Source organism: Rousettus aegyptiacus, unplaced genomic scaffold (assembly GCF_014176215.1).
Source record: "Rousettus aegyptiacus isolate mRouAeg1 unplaced genomic scaffold, mRouAeg1.p scaffold_m13_p_7, whole genome shotgun sequence".
Taxonomy (NCBI): domain Eukaryota; kingdom Metazoa; phylum Chordata; class Mammalia; order Chiroptera; family Pteropodidae; genus Rousettus; species Rousettus aegyptiacus.
This window is the reverse complement of record NW_023416310.1, coordinates 29435996-29456704: the sequence shown is the minus strand read 5'-3', so window position 1 is coordinate 29456704 and position 20709 is coordinate 29435996. Positions and strand designations below refer to the sequence as shown.

General features: G+C 32.8%; 1 protein-coding gene and 2 pseudogenes across 11 annotated transcripts in view; 1 reads left to right on the top strand and 2 right to left on the bottom strand.

Annotated features, from left to right (window-relative positions):
- The window catches only part of FOXN2 (forkhead box N2), a 54780-nt gene that overhangs the window by 13490 nt on the left and 20581 nt on the right, over nt 1-20709 (bottom strand). For 4 of the 11 annotated variants that reach the window (XM_016142167.2, XM_016142168.2, XM_016142170.2 and 1 more), the window contains exons 2-3: nt 16902-17030; nt 10638-11188 (exon numbers count right to left, since the gene is read on the bottom strand). In XM_016142167.2, the coding sequence (XP_015997653.2) occupies nt 10638-11174 (537 nt within the window). In that variant the 5' untranslated portion in view covers nt 11175-11188; nt 16902-17030. Of the gene's footprint in view, nt 1-10637; nt 11189-16901; nt 19580-20709 lie in introns of those variants that run through there. The other 7 variants (XM_016142172.2, XM_016142176.2, XM_016142174.2 and 4 more) reach the window with 3 other exon arrangements.
- LOC118606217 lies at nt 2264-2383 on the top strand (annotated as a pseudogene).
- LOC118606046 lies at nt 5412-5530 on the bottom strand (annotated as a pseudogene).

The following is a 20709-nucleotide window of genomic DNA, read 5'->3' as shown; positions in this document are numbered from 1 at the left end:
TATTAACAGTAATGTTTTAAGTTCCCATTTAAAATAAGTTTATATTTAAAATACAAACAATTTAATGAAAAGCATGGGAACTGAGTGAGGCATGGAAAAGACTCCTGTAAAAAATAAAGAGGGAGAAGCATCACTCCTTCCCTCAAGATGGTTAAGTTACAACATTTGAGGAACTTCTGGATAATATGGCGATGAGCACATAGCCCGGATGCCACTGAAATAATCAACAGAATCGAAAAATAATGAAATTTTTATGATTACTGGAAACTAGGGAACATATAGATAAAAGTGCCTGCTAAATTACAAATATGAAGTGCCTGAAGAAGGGCATGCCTGATCTACAATTCCAATAATATGAAGAAACAGCTTACCAGGAAGGTAAGTGGACAAGATACCTGAAGAATCACACTAATATTATCTAACATGTAGAGGAAAGGCCAAGCTATGTGATAATTTCCTTGAATAGATTTTAAAATGCTGCATATTTTATCTCCTTCCTTCTTAGGTCATACTACATGTTAGCAGATTAAAGGATCTAAGTAGTGCTGTTATAATTAAACCTGCTTTATATGGTTTCCCAAAGTTATCTGACATAGAACTTCTTTCTCTCAGGCAACATTTGAGGAGTTAGTGTTCTATGGATTACCTACGAGAAAAACTGATGTAATTAACTCTTGTAGAATATATTCCCAAATATTAATGGGAAAAAACTACAAACAATGATCATGCCATGAGGAAAAATAAATTCCATTTTAAAGATCATAAATTTACACTCTAGTACAAGAAGAAAAAAAGGTAACAATCCCAATAACAACAAAGTTCCCTACCACTTGGAAATTTATACACTTCTGGACTGAAAAGATTTCTAAACTGCAATTATAAATTATCTAGTAAATTAAGGGTATAAGAAACATTGTGATATCAAAACTAAACTGATGTGTCCATAGCTCTACTTAAAGGCAAATTCATACCCTCAAACACTCTCATTCTTAAACCAGAATTGAAATAATTTGAAATAAGCTTTTATCATATCTAGGGGGAAAAAAAGGAGAATGAAAATTACATAATATTATATAATATAGACATATTACATAAGATTATATAAAAAGAAAATTGATAACTTGATAAACGAGGAATTAGAAAAAGAATGGAATTGATAAATAAATTCAAGACAATATTCTAAAAAACTATCAATATTTTATACACATATTGAGCTAGTGAAACAAAATAACTGAATTTTAGGAACTGTCATATCACCTGCTAACACTTCCTTCAGGATAAACCTTTTCTATTTCCTTTGCTGAACATCCCTACCTCTGCACATCCTGAACAGAAGCCCAGTTACAAGCATATCCCTACAAATGTACCACATCCACACAGTTTACACGCAACACTTCATAACCATGTAAGGCGGAAGTCCAACTGTAACCTTACCCCACTTCCCCGGAGCTATTTGTAGAGTGGTTAAGAGTACAGGCCTTGGAGCCAGATGGCTTACTTTGGAATCCTGGCTCTATCACTTAACAACTGTTTAACCTTTAGAAAAATGTCTATGCTCTCTGTATATTAGTATGCTCAAAATATACATATAAAGTAGCACCAACTTCAAGAATTACTGTATTGTAAGTTAATTCACATACTGAGCTTTAAACACTGCCAAACATATAAGCATTAGATAAATGTTGGCTACTAGATATTTTTTCTCTACAAATATTGAAAATTAAATATAAGGCATAACCAGTCCCCTCTCCCACCTGCAACGACAGACAAAACTTCTCAGAAACTCAGAACTAATTAATGACATTAGTGAGATTCAAATTGCTAATTTTTCTATTTCAAAACCACTTCTTAAAATTTGAATTACTTTAGAAGTAAATTAACAATTTACTTAGACAACAATAACATTTATGTGTTTTCTGTTCCCCTGCTTTTTGTCTGTATAAAATCCTATATGATATAAACTATTATGATTTTGAAGATTTAACATGATGAATTTCAGAGTGCTTCCATTTCCAAAATTCTTTTTCAAGGTAATATTAGTGTATCACTGAGCCTCTTTTATTTTTGAATATCATGTCATAATTATTATCGCAAACCTGTTCTGCAGGTTTAAAACTGAGGTCCTTAAAGCTGCTTATTGATTGGCTATGTGATATTGGACAAATCATTTAATCTCTAAGAGTTAGTCATCTTATTCATAATTTATCTATAAGAAACCAGGCCACTTGACTGAGTTGTGAAGAGATTCAAAGAAGGTAATTTAGTCTATGGCCATGCCACCCTGAACATGCAATGATCTCCTCTGATCTCGGAAGCTAAGCAGAGTTGGGCCTGGTTAATACTTGGATGGGAGACCACCTAGAAATACCAGGTGCTGTAGGCATTTAAAAATTAAAAAAGAAGGTAATTTATATGAGTGACATGGAGCTGCAAAATAAATATTAAGTGGTTGTTCTGAAATTGGCATTTGTATATTCCTACTCCTTTACTTCTAAGAGTTGAGGGAGTTTAAAAAAACAAGTAATAACAAAAATCAATTAATTCTGAAAATAAGACAAAAGTTAGGTAGTGGAAAACAAGGGATAAACTAAATTTGAAAGGGAAAAAGCTTTGTTTGAGGAAAAGCATGGTGATTGAGTTTTAGGCAGTTTTTAACGTCCTAGCAACTTAAATATACAGGAAAAGAAAAACCATGGATGTCATATCACACTGTAATATAGAAAGAAATATACAATATACCAGATGAAACTTTTTCCTGGCCTTCAATGGCAAGATATCACATATGCTAAACGAGTATTTGAAATTTTGTCTTTTTCCCCAAAGGAAGTCAAGTTTTACAAATGTATTTTTAGATTAAATGATGAAACTTCTTATATTAGATAAATATTTAGTCACTTGGTCCCAATGATAAATGTGTTTTGATGATAGAGAAATAAAATTTTAAAATGTTAGTACTCACAATATCAGTCTGTTTCACAAAGAAATGATATGCATGATTTATTATTCATATATTGACTAAGATAATTATTTCAATAATTCTAGCCATGTTCTATCTTGGTATTCCTGAGATTACACTCCTAGAAACTATATAGTTCAAGGCTACTTTTCAAATTCTATTGTGCTTTCATTTCCCAAACTCTTTTTCAAGGTAATATTAGTGTATTACTGAGGCTCTTTTATTTTTGAATATCATGTCATAATTATTATAACAGAATGGCATAATGAAAGAACATTGTTCTGCAGGTTTAAAAATTGTGAGAGTTGCAAATTGTTTTGATTGTGGTAGAATTGCTATTTCCTTGAAACAACAAATTAGAAGAACTGGTATTAAAAACTTGCAGTTCAGGGAAGTTAAGTATCTTGAATAAGGTCTCCAAATAACAGTCTGGTTTATGTTACCATGGCAGTACTTCCTTTCTTTGGGTCTGGTCATGAACTATCAGTAATACGAGGTAAACCTATGCCTTTGCTAATCTGTTTTAGAATCTACAGCAAAAAGAAACTTACTTTTAACTAACTCTCACCTAAAAACTTTGCCTCCTTATTATTGTGCTTAGATAACAGAAAACAAATAATAAAGAGCTTTAGAAGTTAAGAATTGTTTTAAACTAAATTTGCTTAGAACAAGGTAAATCTTTTGTGCAATGGAAACAGGAAATGTGCATTATTTCATTTACTATTATGCATTTTGGAACTCTAAGGCTTCTGGACTTATTTGGTAGAGAACCACTGAAGGTTCTGAAGACATGCAGAATATACTAAGAACTGAATTTTACAAAGATTTATCTTAATGGAAGTTGTAAAGAATAGATTGTGAGAAAAGGCAACGTTCACTACTCCTGAAATGTTACATACTTGCTCTGTATATTTTAATAGTTTCCCCCCTTTGATTACCTTTTCTGTGGTTTTTAGGACCAATGAATTAAAAAGAATTAACTAAATAAAAAAGACTATTCATAACTCTTGCTTATAGCATGAATTTTCACAGTGGCATGACATTTTTTCCTGGGATTCAGCTACTGAAACAAGTCATCACCATACAAATGTACAAACTAAAATTGTCAGGTAAAATGTCTAATTTCATGTTTTCCAGCTAAAATCTCACAGTTACAATGTTTTAGTTTGGCTTTATAAAAATTTAGAAAGTAGATATAAGGCTTGAACGTTACCATTTAAAACATTAAAACAAAAACAAAACCAAAAAAACACACCATGTCTAACTTTTGTGACTTTAAAATCCTGAGACAGATAGATAACAAACTGATTTTTAGACCTGTCTTTTGAGAGTAGTAACTATGGTATGGGTAATAGGGGAAAATCTAAACAGAAGCTATATCAGCTGATTTGGTATCATTACCACTTTGTAATTCGAGCCAGATCTTGTCATTTTGCCTTCTTCTTGAGATTATCATCTCTGCATAACAGCTATGCATCAGAAAAGTGCTGTCAAGGTTGCCAAATTCATTTCCAACATTTAATGGAAGTTAGTACAACCTCCTTGGCTTCTGCAGACTGGTAGAGAAATACTGTCATTTTGGGGCTTTGATTCAAGAAGTATTTCATAAAATTAAAAATATCCATAAACATTCCCAATCCTACTTGAATGTGTGTCACTTTCTGTTCAAAATTCAGATATTTAAGCAAAATGGTCAATTGGTATTTGTGAAGACAATGACCTTCCCTCCCACCCTGACTTGTGGTGATAGCTTAATTTTTGTTCCAATATATAACAATTTCTATATTTATCCTCGTATTCTTTTTTATCTTGTAACATGATTTTTCTTTTTACCACACTCTTCCTAGAATTTATGCTCTAGACTCTATGCTTTCCCATTTGCTAGCTCTCACTTCCTTAATTTCTTTTTTTCTCTGAGCATTCAAAAACACTCAGGAATAACATACACATTTAAAAATTATGGACAAGAACAAGTCTCTTTTGATCACTACTACAAATCCTACCATATTGGACATGTTGTTCTACAACTTTTAATACAAACAATATCACAGTGAATATTCTTATATACATCTCCTTGCACGAAAGTATGAAAGTTACTCTAGGGAAGCAATCAGAATCTGGTCCTTTAGATAAAAAAAGTGTACATTCCTAATGCTAACTTCTGCCAAGTTGCCCTCAAGAATGGTAATACTAATTTACACGCCTTTGTAATTAAGTGTTAAATTATTGATATTGATTTATTTCTCCATTTCCTCACCTAATTTGATATTATCAAACATTGAATTTTTACATTCTAATAGGTAAAAACTGATCTTTTGTTTTTTTAATTTGTATGTCCCAGATTACTAATAAGAATAAACATCTTTACATATGTTTATTGGCCATCTATATTTCCTCTTCTGTGAACTGTTCATATTCTTGTCCATTTTTCTATTAGTTTTTTTTTTTTTTTAAACTCCTACAGCACCTGGTATTCCTAGGTGGTCTCCCATCCAAGTACTAACCAGGCCCAACCCCGCTTAGCTTCTGAGATAAGATGAGATCGGGCATGTTTGGGTTGGCATGGCTGTATAAGGTTTTCTTTTTCTTATTGAATTATATGAGTTCCTTAATACACAGTGCTATGCTGATTGTAAACATCTCATCAACTTCACATTTAAGGTTGGTAGCTTGAAACTGGCCATGATGGAAAAGTTTATAACTTGGAAATCTGCAAAGGGACATCTCCATCCCCACTCAATTATTTAACATTTACCAGCACACCACTGCTTATATATTTTGCATCCTAATATTTTGGCTGCTATATGTCTCAATGACTTCATCTTAGCCAATCATTTTCAAGTTTTCTGCAACATTTGACATTATTGCTCATTCAAACTTAAAATTGCCCTTCTTGGCTTCCATTATACCCGTCTTTTCCTAGATTCTTTTCCTAGAATCAATGCTGAATTCCATCCACATTTAGAGCTTTCATCCCACAATATCATTACTATTTATGTACCATATTTCTAAATACTTAGTAGACAGTTCATCTTTTATTTCCCATTATGTGTAAACATACACTAGAAAATAATTAATGACATAATTAAAAAATAAAATCTAATGATGCACGTTGGAAAGGACCTATCTAATATTTCCAACATTATCAGTCATCTGAAAGGAAAGTTTGACTGGGGTCGGGGGAAATCTGCTTCTAAGATGGCTCATTCACATGGTTATCAGAAGGATGCCTCATTTCCTTACAACATGGGCCTCTCCATAGGGCTACTTAAGTGTCTTTAGGATATAACAGCTGGCTTCCAATATAACAAGTTATGTAAGGGTTCAAGATGGAATCTATGTTTTTATGACCTAGCTTCAAAAGGTATGCTCCATCATTTCCACAAAATCTTTGTTACACAAGTCAGCATTGGAGAGGACTCTACAAAGACATGAATATGAAAGGCAGAACTTATTTGGGGGGCATCTTGGAGCTGACTAAACAGAGATTGCTCCTTTGAAATTACTGAGGCTTTTTAAATGGCCCAGTACATAGTCAAACTTAGTAAATACTCCATGTATAGCACAGAACGTGTAACATAACAGTTTGTTACATAGTAATAGATAACTAATACAACCTCCTCTAAGTTAACTATAAGATGATGATGTGTCCTGAAGTCTTGCTAGTCAGGGTGTGTCCATGGCATCAGGATCACCTGGGAACCTGTTAGAAATGAGAGCCTTAGTCTCCATCTTGGGTTTGTTGAATTCATAATCCACATTTTAATAAGACTCCCCAGGTGATCAGCTGGTACATTCAAGATTGAACAGCACTATCCTAGAAAATCCTTTAGTCACCTAAAAATATAATGATATACTCTTTTAACATTTATTCCAAATAAGAATAGGAGACTTCTGCTACCCCTTAGGGTACAGAAAGTCATAAGAGAACATCACTCCTAGCCTAACAAGAAAAAAATAAATGATGTGCAAAATCATAATTTTTTTGTGAGCTTATCTGAGAGCTAAGGCTACAAGGCAATGGAAAGAAATGAATTATAAAGTGAGACAGGACCCTGTGAGGAGAGATAGAACATATGAACTGTTTTACCTGTGGCAGAGCATAGAAGAAATGGCAGTCACAAAAGAAGGTAAAAAAAAAAAATCTACTCAAAATTTAATAAATTCTTAAAAGCCAAGTGTGAACTAGGAATATAATTTAGCCTCCCTGACACTCTAGACAGAAAGTCTGCATCCACTAGCCCGTATTTTCCCTTGGGTCTCTATCAGTGCTCCAGAGGAACATTGTAAGCAGGGCAGGAGACCTAAAAGAGACACCCTTGGAGATGAAGATAAACACATCCAGAATCTACCAAGGTTTGAGGCTGGAGCAAGGATATCAGGCAAAGTTCACCCATGCTCCAGGCTCTGATGAGCATAAGGTGAGATCAGGTATTGCTGTAGGACAGATACTCTACCCACCTCAGTCCCAGGCAAAGGATTGGCTGCTGCCAGGAGAGAAGTGCAAAACTAAGTTATCCTCACACTTCACTGACACTAGGCAATGTGCCAGGTGTCATTAGTAGGGCAGAAAATCTACTCATGCCCAGATCCTCTGATGATACAAAGCAGAAATCTGCTGCCACTGAGAAAGAAAATGGTCACTCACTTGTACCCAAGACCTCCCACTGATATTAGCCAGAGTTTACCTACTGTGACAGGAATGAGCAGGAAATTGGCCTGAGCTATGGAACATCATTGTCCAATGACTTTCTACAATGTCAGAAATATCCTATATCTGTGCTATCTGATATGCCAACCACTAGCCACATTTAGATAGATAACTAGTTATTAATGAGTGCAACTCTAGATTCCACTCCGAGTAGATGGGAGAGATTGTCCACTCCTAAAAAGACCCCTACTGAGGCATAGGCATACAGAGCCTGCTTAAGACTAAAACAGGAACAGAAGAACTAGGAAAACCACCCTGGACACTGAAAGTCTTACAACAAGAAATAAGCAATAACCATCTATTGCTATGGGAGGGGCAAGAACATAAAGAGAAATGTCCAAACTTCCTCCCTGCCCCCAAGTGTGGCACAAGCTGAGAAATGAAGATAAAGCAGAAATGCTGAGAAAAATTATCTAATACGCCAGTCCTCACACAAAGCACAAAGGATCAGTAGTCCATCTCTGTAGGAATTTGAAGCCTGTGGTACACTAAAGGTAACTATAACAACCACAAAACCCAATCCCAGTACAATTATTAACTAGATTTACCAATACCTGTTCACACTAATAACCTGACAGAAGTACAGGCATGTCTATTTCAGGGTAGAAATATTACTTATATCAGTCTCTACCATTCTTTTACAACTGATATTCAATCCAAAATTATAAAACACATACAAAAACAGGAGGTAAAATAATCATCAAAAACCAGACCCAGAGATAGACCAGATATTGAAAATATCAGACAGATAATATAACTATGATTAATATGTTTTTAGATTTAGTGGGAAATTTTAGCAGAGAGACTATTATTTTTTTAAAGGCAAATACAAATGCTAGAAATAAAAAAAATGTAAAAAGTCTTTTATCAGGCTTCTTAGCAGAATGAACATAATAGAGGAAAGAACCTATAGAAAGATCAATAGAAATTATCTAAACTGAAACAAAGGAATAAAAGAATAGGAAGAGGGGCAGAGCAATGAAGAGTTGAGACAATAGCAAGTAGTCTTGAAGAGGAATTTTCACTCGAAAAGCTAACCTTATAATCTGCTCCTTTATCTGCTTCTATAGATACGCTTGCTGCATAGAGGGTAGGGCAGGGTGACCTCGAAATTAACTAAAGACTCATCCTCCCTTTTGCTTGTTCTGTCTAAATAACAAATGTAACTGTTTGCAACCTATAGCAATTCCTGTGCCCTGTAACGGTCTGAGGACAAACTAACCAATCGGCCCATGCCAACTTAGTTCTATAAAAGCAAAGTTGCTCATGAGCTCGAGGCCCAGATCTTCAGAGCGCTAGCTGTTTTGGGACCACCGGCATAATAAACCTGAGTTCTCCAGCTCCCCTGAGTGGTGCTTGGTTCTGGCTGGTCTGATTTTTGCAACATTTCTGCAACAGTTTAACATATTTTTACTTGGAGTTCCAGAAGTAGGAAGTCAATCGCAAGATATATTTGAAGAGACAATGAGAAAAAATTTCTAAATTTCATAAGAAAACAAACCATAGATCCAAGAACCTATGAAAAACCTAAACAGGATAAAAATAAAAACACACCTAGGTGTATCATAGTCAAACTGCCAGAAAAATGTAGTAAAGAGAAAAATCTTGAAGACAGTAAAAAATGAAGCATTACAGAGAAACAAAGATAAAAATGGCACCAGACTTCTCATTAGAAACTATGCAAGCCAAAAGACAAGAGAGCAACATGTTTAAAGTAAAGTAGTTCCCTCTTATCTGTGGTTTTGCTTTCCACGGTTTCAGTTACTCTTAGCCAACTGTGGTCCGAAAATATTAAGTTTTCCTAACCATTGACATCATCTGATCTTGAGATCCAACCATCAATATTGTCATGGCTCAATGATAGAGGATCACCAAAGCAGATGATTTTCCTTCTGATGTATCTCAGAAGGTCAACAGTAGCCTAATGCTAAGTCATAATGCCTATCTCATAACGTAGACATTTCATCATCTCGCATCATCACAGCGGAAGGGTAAGTACAGTACTATATTTTGAGAGAGAAAAGAGTTCATATTCACATAACTTTTATTACAATATATTGTTTAATTATTCTATAATATTACCAGTTATTATTGTTAATTTCTTACTGTGACTAATTTATAAATTAAACTGTATCATAGATATGTATGTATAGGAAAAATGTGTATATGGGTATGTGTGTATAGGGTTCCATACTATCCACAGTTTCAGGCATCAACTGGGGGTCTTAGAATATATGCCCCAATAGATAAGAGGGGACTATAGTACTTAGAAAAAAACTGGTCAACCTAAAGTTCTATACCCCTCCTCCACAAAAAGGTTGAAAAAAATTTCATTGCTAGCAGACCTGAACTATATAAACTCCTCCAAGAAAAAGGAATTGATCCAGATAGGACATCGAAATTAGTCAACTAAATGAAATGATGTAATAGTATCTGAAGGTAGACTGTTATAAAGATACAAATTGAAAAATTTATAGCAACCACTAAAAAAAAGTAATAGCTAATAAGCCAAAAATAGAGATAAAATTGAATCATAAAAAATTACTTCATCTAAAAGAAGGCAGGATGAGCGGGGGAAAAAACAGAGCAAATAGAAAACGAATAGCACAAATTTAATCCAACCATATCAATTACATTAATGTAAATAGTCTATGTTCCAATTATAAGGCAGAGGTCATCAAATTGAATAAAAATAATATATTGATAAAGGGACAGGAGCACTATAGAAATTAATACAAAGTTGGAACATGAAGAAAACTAATTTATGTATTCACAGTAGACTGAATATAATTATGCTAGATTTATATCAATATTTCAGAAATTTATAAACATTTCAAATCAAAGAAAATGAATATAATTAAGCTCAAGCTGAAGTAATCTGACTTGGCTATTTCTTCCTTTGATTTCTCCATATTTTAAGGTCTCTATGTTAACTCTCCCCCAAATATAGCAATATTCATAAACACTGACCTTGCCATGGCTTCTTTCCACTTTTTGAAAACATTTATTCAGGGAGAGATTATTTCGAACAGAATTCTTCCAGCCTGTTGGTGCAGTAGCAAAATATGGGAAGCGGTCCAGAATCCAGCTATAAATTTCTTTGACAGGCAAACATTTATTTGTAGAGTGTTCTATAGCCATATAAATCAGAAGGCTAAAAGAGTATGGGGGCTTTGAAGTTGCTGATATTTTTTCTGGGTTCTGGTAGCAAGATGGTCCTAAGGATGGCACATCATCTCCCTCTATGTCATATAAGGGACTAACAATTGGAAGACCCTCACTTCCGAAGCTGAAGTTTGTTAGAAGATTAGTACTTTCATGAAGCCAGTTCAAGTTTGTGAGTTCATCATCTGCTGACTCACTGTCCACTAGAGTGGCCTTTGGCCTGGCAGCACCAACAGCTTCGGGTAAGCTTCCCATTTTGTAAATCTGGCTTAATCCTGCAAATTTTTCAGCTCCTGGAGTTTCAGCTCTCTTTTCTGGAGTCATTCCAATTATTGGACCCATTTACTCTTATAGTTCTGCAACAAAAGAAACAATTATCAATCAGTGTAATGCCTAAGATTCTTAGGCTACTGGAAAAAGAAAACACATATTTAAATATCCCCAAATCAGAAAAATTTTGCAATCAATTATCCCACATAATCTTTAAGCACAATGTTTTTACAACAAAAACACTAAAGGTTATATAGAAAGGAAGAGAACTTATTTCATATTATTTAAAATGACTGTAAATAAAATGTAGTATTACAGTACCATATGTATGGATGATAAAAACAAAATAATGTATTCTCTATACTTATTAAAGTCCCGGATCAAAGTAACTGCCTAATAGTAATTATTATTATTGAAAATGAACAGACTATTTCTTTGAATTATAACCTTATAATCTATGCATTTTAAGAATTTGTCTTTAGTATAATAGTCATATATGTGGCTCAATACAGAAAATAACCAAATTCAAACATTGCTTAAGCAATAATTCCAAATAAACCCTTTTTGCAAATCTGCAATATTTACTATAAACCATTTCTAATATTTATAGCATATCAGTCAAAAAAAACCATTTCTTATTCACTAAATTCACTATCAGCAAAATTATATTTACTGTAAATTGTTTCCTTTGAAAATTCAAGTATTTAAAAAAAAACTTCAATGGTTTTAACTGCATTCTATATAATTTCATCAAGTACTGACACTGAAATGTTGATATTCTCTTAATATAGTTTGAACTATCGCTATATTTTCAAGGAGAAAAAATCCGTTTCTAAACTATCCTTTTTAACTTCTATTTTCTCAAATGACTTTTGTTTTGCTTTTTAAGCACACTTCAATTCGAAACACTTATCCTAAGACAATAACTGATTAAAGAGAAAAGTGATAGAACTTATGTGCTATTTAATTCATTGTCAATGGTTCATAAAGTACCTCATTTCTGAATTCAGTGAAAAGCCTTCTATATTTTCCATTATCCTATTCAATCTACTTATGCTTATGGAACTGAAACAGGAGAAGTACCACCAAAGTTTTATTTTGCTTAAAATCTTGCTGGCAGGTTATTCAAAGAATTAGGAAAACTAGTCAATTTTAGATGTAGGACAATCTATCTGGATTCTGGTAGATACTAGTAGATGTAGTCTCAGAGAACTTAATTATCAATAGCATTAGTTACTAATCTGTGGGCCAGCCATTGTGCTAAATACTATATACTATATATCAATTAACCATTGACTAAACTCTATCAGTAGGCACAATTATTTATAGATGAGGAAAATGACTCAGAGATATTAACATCCTGTTTGAGGTTGCCTGACCAGTAACTGGAAACACTAGAATTTAAACCCAGGTGGACTGATTTCAGAACCCAAACTCTAATCACTACATCATCCTGGTAATAGTATATACACACTACCTATGAGTACCAATAACTCAATCCTATCCATTTTAAATTTTGTCATTGTTCTCTCCATATCTAGTTCCCATCTCTCTCACATACACCTGTCTCTATAACTTCACACACCAAGACACTGTAAAAACGAAAATATCAAACTATAACAAATTTGGTTTCTATTTCAATTATGAAAACCACACACACGTGTGCATATATGCACATAATATATTTCAGAGATAACATCCTATCCTATATATAACCAACCAAATTGTACATTTACCACCAAAGTCTCTCCACCTATAACTTTAAAAATATGATAGATGAAAATTCATTGAAGAAAGTCTTGCTTTTTTTTTTTAAATACTCAGCACTTAGTGTAAGAAGGAAATGACTAATTTCTAACTGTCCACTTTTGTCTTTTCACCTTTATCTCTATTTACCTTCAATTACATATAGACATTAGAATACCAAATAGTAATGGCTAACATTTACTGAGATTTTACTATAATAACAGACACTATAGACTTTAAAACATATCACCTCTACTTACTATGAATCACTTCTTAGCTCTATGCATGGTCCTTTCTTCCTGACTGTGAATTTCATAAGGGGACAGTCTTAATTTTGTATTCCAAATAAATCTTAACAAAATGTTGGTGTGAGTAAGCACTCAAATAATAATTATTTCAAACTGAAATTAACTTACATTCAGCATGTATGTCCACTCTATAACAAGTGATGTGATACCTGCCCTTATTTTTAGACACAAATCCTTAGTGGTAGGAAACATCCTCACTAGCAACAATCTGAAAACTGAAATTCACTGTTATGAATAAGGAAATGCAAGTGACATAAGTCATTTGCCTAAGGTTCTAAAATTAATAAACATTAGAGCCAAAATTATAAACCAGGCTGAGTTCAATATTCAAGCTTTTTGGTCCACTAAAGTATACTCAGTCTCTTAAGGAATTTATATTTTAGCAATGCTACTTTCAACAGATACTGTTGACAGATATTCTCAGCAGAAACTAATTTAGATGGTTGAAAAGACATTATTCTCTGAGTTACAAGTTTAGGATAAAATCTTATTACTTTAAGATGTAAAGTATATAGGGAAAAAGATTTTCTCATTTCTCTTTCTCCCTCTTTTACACAAGACACACACACCTACACATACACAAAAATGTTCATCCAAGAATTATGAAAAATACACAACTTACATAAAAATTGCTAAGTAAACTAAATATGTAGTGGTCATTAAAGATGACTGTCTTGAAGACTGTGAAATAAATAAAAGTTTATTAAAAACTGGTATGAAAGTAGAAAATACACAAAAAACTAACAATGGTTTATTTTATTTTTTTACACCTACAGCACCTGGTCTTCCTAGGTGGTCGCCCAGCCAAGTATAAACCAGGCCCAACCTTGCTTAGCTTCTGAGATTGGATGGGGTTGGGTATGTTCTAGATGGCATGGCTGTGATAACAGTGGCTTATATTAGTAACTTGTTAATTTTTTACCTTTGTTCTTCTACTTTCCAGTATTTCTTTAATGTGTTTATTATTTTTATAGTTTAATATTAAATAAACTCAAAGGGGAAAGGTTGTGGTAGATTGTTATAGTATTTCTATTTCACAAAAAATCAAATCACGAAAAGGTCACAAACTTATCAAAGGCCTCAAGTCAAAAACAGAAGCTACTTCTTATAGTTTTAGTACAGCCTATTCTGTTACCAGTTTTTCTGTTACATGAATTAGCTCACTGATAAATAGGGGAACAATTTAGTATAATGTGAAAATCATACTGGTTTGTACATGATTTTTCCCAGCCTGTGTTTTCGTACTACTAAATAACAACAGCTGAACCCAAATTAGACTAACACAGTAGAAAGCAGCAAGCTGCTGAAAATACAGTACTGTATACATTCTCATTCAATCCATGTTCCTCTTCTTGGCACAGCTTGGCCATATGCATTTTCCTGAAAGTGCTTAATGAGCTCTTCTCTCAAAAATCTTTATGCATTTTACTCTGGCCTGCATACTCCTGTATCTGCAACCCTTTCTTACACACAATTCCATCAAGCTACTTCCACCTTTTTCTTTTCACCCTGAATTGACTGTTTTTATTTGTAAAAAAATTTAATATATCTTTTAAAATACTTTAGTATTCTTATTAAGATTTATTTTTGTTAGCATCATGTTTTGGATGAGGTGTTCCATCAGTTGTGCATAATATTAGTATTTTCAAAAATATATAATATGTAATATTACAAAAGGTCTATATATTTTATACCAAAAATCAAGAAAAATTTAATTTTATTTGGAAAATTCTGGTTTTATGAGAAACTACTTAAAATGAATTTAAACTATTCAGCAGCAGATCATTAATAATGTGTATGAAAGTTTGCTTCATAAAGCAAAACAAAGAAATAAAAGAAAATCTTGGCTAGAGATTAACATTTCCTTTTATTAATCTTTTAAGAACAATGCTTCGACGAACCACATATAGTTACATATAATAAATGTCACTCAAAATAATCACTTAGGCCCAGAGAATATGACTTGGGATTTGAAAAATATTCTAATTTCTTAGGTTTATAATGAGTATAACCCAAGTAATGAATATATCCACTAATAAACCAGTTCTCTAAAACTAAGACATTGCTACAAAAAAAAAAAAGTAGGTAAATGTACAAGACAATTTAGCAAAATACCCATTTGTGTTAAGGCTCAAAACTGTCTACATTTCTGAAAGAACAGAGTTTTTTCTCAAAGGAGAATTTTGAAAGTGGAGAGTTCAAATAAACTCAGTACAATCACTCTGGAACCCTTGTCTAGAGCTTCAGGGTATGATGGCCATGGCAGTACCTTGAGAAGAGGGCTCAAGATAAAAAAGTACCATTTTTCCCACGGCTGCGCAGCTCACTCATCTCGCAAAGGCATCTATGTGCTATGTTCAATGTTACAGTGATATTCTATTCTAGGACAAGAAAAACAAAATTCCATATTGGAATTCTTAGATCATTTCCCAAAAGGTTAGAGGAAAACACTTTTGCTTAGGTTGATATTAACAATGGTGTGAGAGGAAATGCTTGACAGAGACTAAATGAGAAGGAAACTAAGGCACAGAATTTTCAGTATAAAACATAAAATGCTACGTTATATAGGCGTAGAGGTGTTGCCCAAAATAACTAAGGAATCCCCTAAACAGAAAATGTTAGTTATAACCACTTACCACTCTCTTTGATCATCATTCCTTCTTGAATCTCGGACTTTCTATGACCATTTTCTTTCCACTTAAAAAGTGGTCTGCTAGCGAACTTTCAGATTTTATTTCTCTGAGCATGTGTTTATTTAATTCTTGTTCTTGAAAGATATTTTTCCTAGCTATAGAATTCTATCTTGAACTACAATAGGTCATAGTTGTTAGATTTATTTTCACTGAGTACATCATTTGATGGTCTTCTATTTCCATTAGGTACCGAAACTTGATAGTCCTTTAAAGGTGTTGTTTTCTCTTTAAAATTTCCCTTTTATTAACCTCTTCTATATTTTCCACTGTCGTCCCTCTGTGTTGCAGTCTGAATTTCTTCAGATTTATCTTTCATTGTATCGATTTTTCTTCAATGGCGTCTATTTGCTTTATCTAGCCCTTGAATTTTAATTTCAATTACAGTATATTTTCATTTCTAAAACTGATTCTTTTACAAAGTGTTTGCTCTTTTCCTCATTTTTAAGCTTTCACAGAATGTTAAATATATTTTATATTTTAACATGTGAATTCCAAGTTGTGCACTATCTGCAGGTCTGATTCTGCTGATTCTCATTATATTGTGTCTTGTTTCCGTTGCTAGTTTGTAAATTTTTATTATAAGCTAACCATTTTCATTAATACTTTACCAATGGGAATTATTTGATGATGATTTGTGTTGCTTCTAAGCAACACGAGTTCCTGGGAACAGTAACGATCCAGGATCATTTAAAAATCTTAGTATGAGGTTTAGCGTGAATTCAGACTGCAAACTAGTGTGAGGGCTGGTTTGCGGTAATAAATTTTCAGTAGAAATTCAATTTTTCCAGTTAGCAGAAATACTCTAGAAAGATAATTTTGTTATTCTTGGGGACACTAAGTCAAAGAATTTCTAAATCACTCTTATACATAGAAGCAATAGCTATATGGAACTCCAAGTTAATGGGGAAGCCTATTTTGTACATGATGTTTTACCTTGGCTGGGTTTGGGCTTTGCTTCCTGATCCCTGAGCCCCACAAGGCCATGTAAACAGAAGCTCACTAGATTTGGTAAATAACCTCAAGGCAATAGCCAGCTTTGGCACTCAGCTTACCTCACTAGGTTTCCAATTAGTGTTTGGTCTAAATATTCTTTACTTTTGTGCCAGAGCGCTGATGCATTTTATCCAGCATTTTAGGCGGTTTTCAGCAGAAAGCCTCGTCCAGGCATTTAGCTCACCATGCTGCTAGAAAACAGATGTTTACATTAGTTTCTGATGGCAATATCCCTAATGTACGTTACCCTGTATCTTAGACTTAAGAGCACTGATTCTATCTTAGAGCATTGGTCTTAAGTTTATTCTGCCTCAGCACACTAGAGGAATTTGACTTAGACTTATCAGTAAAAGTTGTTCATGACAAGGAATCCCAACTCGAATTAGGTAGAGAACACTTTCCTGGAGGTTGAAGGTGGTTATCAAAAACTCAGTGCAATTTTTAAAAAGAGGGTACTTGTTCTCATCCTTTTAAAAAACCATATTCTTTAAATAAAGATATTTTTACCATTTAACTATGATTCAGGCCCATCATTGCAAATAAAGACTTGATAAAGAGTAAGGGGCTGCTTAAGTATTAGGACTATATGCCACTCTATTTGTGTTTCTCAATTCAGGGTGTCTCACGGGTATATAATCAGGGAACCATACATTTTGTAAATTTTAATTTTGTGTTTTTATTTCAATAACAGTATAAAAATGTATTTTACCATTTTCAAAGGGAAAAACGAAAAGACTTTAAAAAAACTACTTGAGGAACTAAAGTCAGCAATTCCCAAAATAGGATCTAATTTTCTTGGAAGAGAAACATATTATTCAAGTTGAGAAATATCTTCACACTAAAAGTCCTCCTCACATTGCTTGAGTTACTTAATTAATCTTAGTTCTATGTCTTAGACTTCATTTGTACTGTAGTCACCGTACCTTGATTGTACAGGTATATAATCTGTTATCCAAAATCCTTGAAAGCAGATACATTTCAGAATTCAGAATATTCTGGATTTTAGAAAGGGACTACAATGCAAATATATGTTATATGGTATGTCAGTGAAGTTTGATACAGCACCCCATAATAAACATGTTAATATTTCTCCAGCACAATGTATATTCACACTAAAAGGGGATGGTTCGTAAAGTCTTATATCAGTTTGAACAGGTTTTGCCACTAAATCGGTTATGAGAAAACTTTTGGTTTACAGAGCATTTTAGATTTCTAGACCTCAGGGATGGAATTATCCAACCATTGTTTGCTATAGACTGGCAAGCCAGATAAATTTCATTAGAATTTCATATAAGATCACAGTAAGATCTCATAAGGGCTCACCTTAAGGTACATGACTTTAATTTACATGCTTTGTAATTCCCCGCCCCTGCAATGACTTAAGAGTCTCTTTTTGTCTATTGGTTGTTTAATAGTTGAAGACACAGAATAAGTAAGCTCTTGATATAAAATGTATTATATTATGTATTCGAAAAATGTCAGAAGTACATAAATGTATACAGGAATTTAAAATGCATTCCAAAGCCAACATATTAACCAGATTGAATTGTGATTATAATATCTCTATAGCTACCAATGTAGATACAAGGTAGAGAAAAAGAAGTACAAAAAATATACTATTCAGAATAAACTCTCCTCTATCCTTCTCTGAGAAGCTTCAAGGAGAAACCTCCTACCCTTACTACACTCATGGTTGCTGTCAGGGTTGTTAGATGCTACAATAACATAGTGTACAACTATAAAATGAAAGGCATCTTCCTTGAGAAAATAATATATGTAACACTAGGAGATAATAAACAGAAACTTGAGGGGGCAGTATATTTGAAGTTGTGAGGGTTAAGCAATTAATATAAACATCATAAAAGTAAAATCTAAATCATTATTCTTGACACTAAAATCACATTTGTAGGCAGTGAAGCAGAGGGTTAAGAGCATGAGCTGTGAAGACATGTTGCCTAGGTTCAAATCCCAGCTCTGCTACTTAGCAGGCCATAAGACCTATCAACTTAGAATTCTAATAATATTTACTTTCCTAAGATTATTAGTACAAATTAAATGAGAGTAAATTTAAATTACTAAGAATAGAAGTAGAGTCATATAAAAACAAATACTCTTTATAGAGATTATGTTATTAATTTTTAAAATTATTACTAGCTTTCTTCCTAAAGAGGTTTATAAATGTTACATATTACAAATATAAAAATGAGGGTAAAAATCAGTAACGATACTTTGTTTCCAAGTTTGGAAATTCAAAAGAAAATCTAGTATTAAAGATGGGTCTCCCTCATGACCAATGACACCGACACCCACTGGCAAAGTGGCCAAATGAAAGTAGGCCTTCTCAGAAGAGTGCTGCAAGAACAGTTTCATCATTTTCTTTATGAAGCGATTTTCACTTCCTTATTCTATTTGTGTCCATACACTTTGTTAGTTATGTACATATTTTACCTATATGATATATGACAGAACCCTTCAAATCTTTCTAGTTTAAATAATTTTTAAAAATTTAAAACCACATAAACGTTCAGAACATTTTTTAGTATTTTCTTATTTAGTGGTCCCAAAAAGTCTAAGTTCCTTTATTAATACCTCTACCGGATACTAACATTCTTACACACACATGCAAATTTTATTTAAAAAAATAAGGAAAATAACTACACTATCGCTGAAATAAAAATGTTGAGTTTTCACCAGTAGTGACATTTTCAATAACATAAAGGACAATATAGTAGCAAATATAATGCTATAATCAAAACATGATAGGAATATAAATATCTACATATATAGTTACTTTCATTTGTATTCAACTAATTCAGAATCTACTATCATGTTAAAGAATTCTTACAAAGTTAAACTATTCAACATAATTTTCTCTACTCTCAAGATATTACTTAAATTGTGAATTTCAGCATAAATCTATAATACTTTTAAAAATTGGTTCATAAATATAAAATCAGGTTCTTAGTCCCACAGTTGTCATGAATGTAAAAGCTTTTAAGTATATACTTTAGTAAGTAATATAACTCCACAGCAAATATGGAATAATTGCAGTTAACTCAGTTCTATTAATGATATTTAAAACTTTTTGAAGTGCTTTTCAAATTATATTATTGAATCTCTTTATGTTACATTTTTCAATTTTAATTAAGTTTTTATCTTACCCATATAATTATATTGAGATAATTTTTTAATTGCTTAAAATTATATTTAATACATATTATCTAAGAATTCTTATTAGAAAATAAAAAATTACACTGAAAAAAGATTCAGACCAAAATAAAATATGATAATCAAATCTTGATATCCCAAAGTCGATTTATTTCAATTTATTTTTTCCTTGCACTCAAGGCAATCATTGAATATTACTTTCCTCATTACCTGGACAAGGTAATAAGGACAATAAATTTTGCTGTTTTTAAAAAGCTTTTAGTACACTGGAGTGAAAAGCAACCAGGCCATCTGTTATGTCCTACTAGAAATGGGAAGAAGTTAAAACTAACACTTGAACAATTGTTCTGAGAGGTCCTGAAGATGACCTATAGTCAGTCCCAAGCTCAAAGCAAGGGAGGACTAACTATATGGCAACATCTGACTTAGCGATAAAGTTGTTTCTTACCATTTTCACCCTACTATTCTACCTTCCTCCTTAAAATCAGTCTCATTATAAATATTTTAAACATCTAAATTCCTGAAGCATGTAACCAATCATGTTTTTTTGGTTATATGTAATTAAATGCATTTACGATTTCTAATTCTGTCTTTTACATGGTCTTAAACCATTTGGACACATTTTTTTTATTGTCTAACCATTTTACCTCCCACCAAGAACTTAACGTCATCAGTGAATCATATTATAAATGTAAAAGA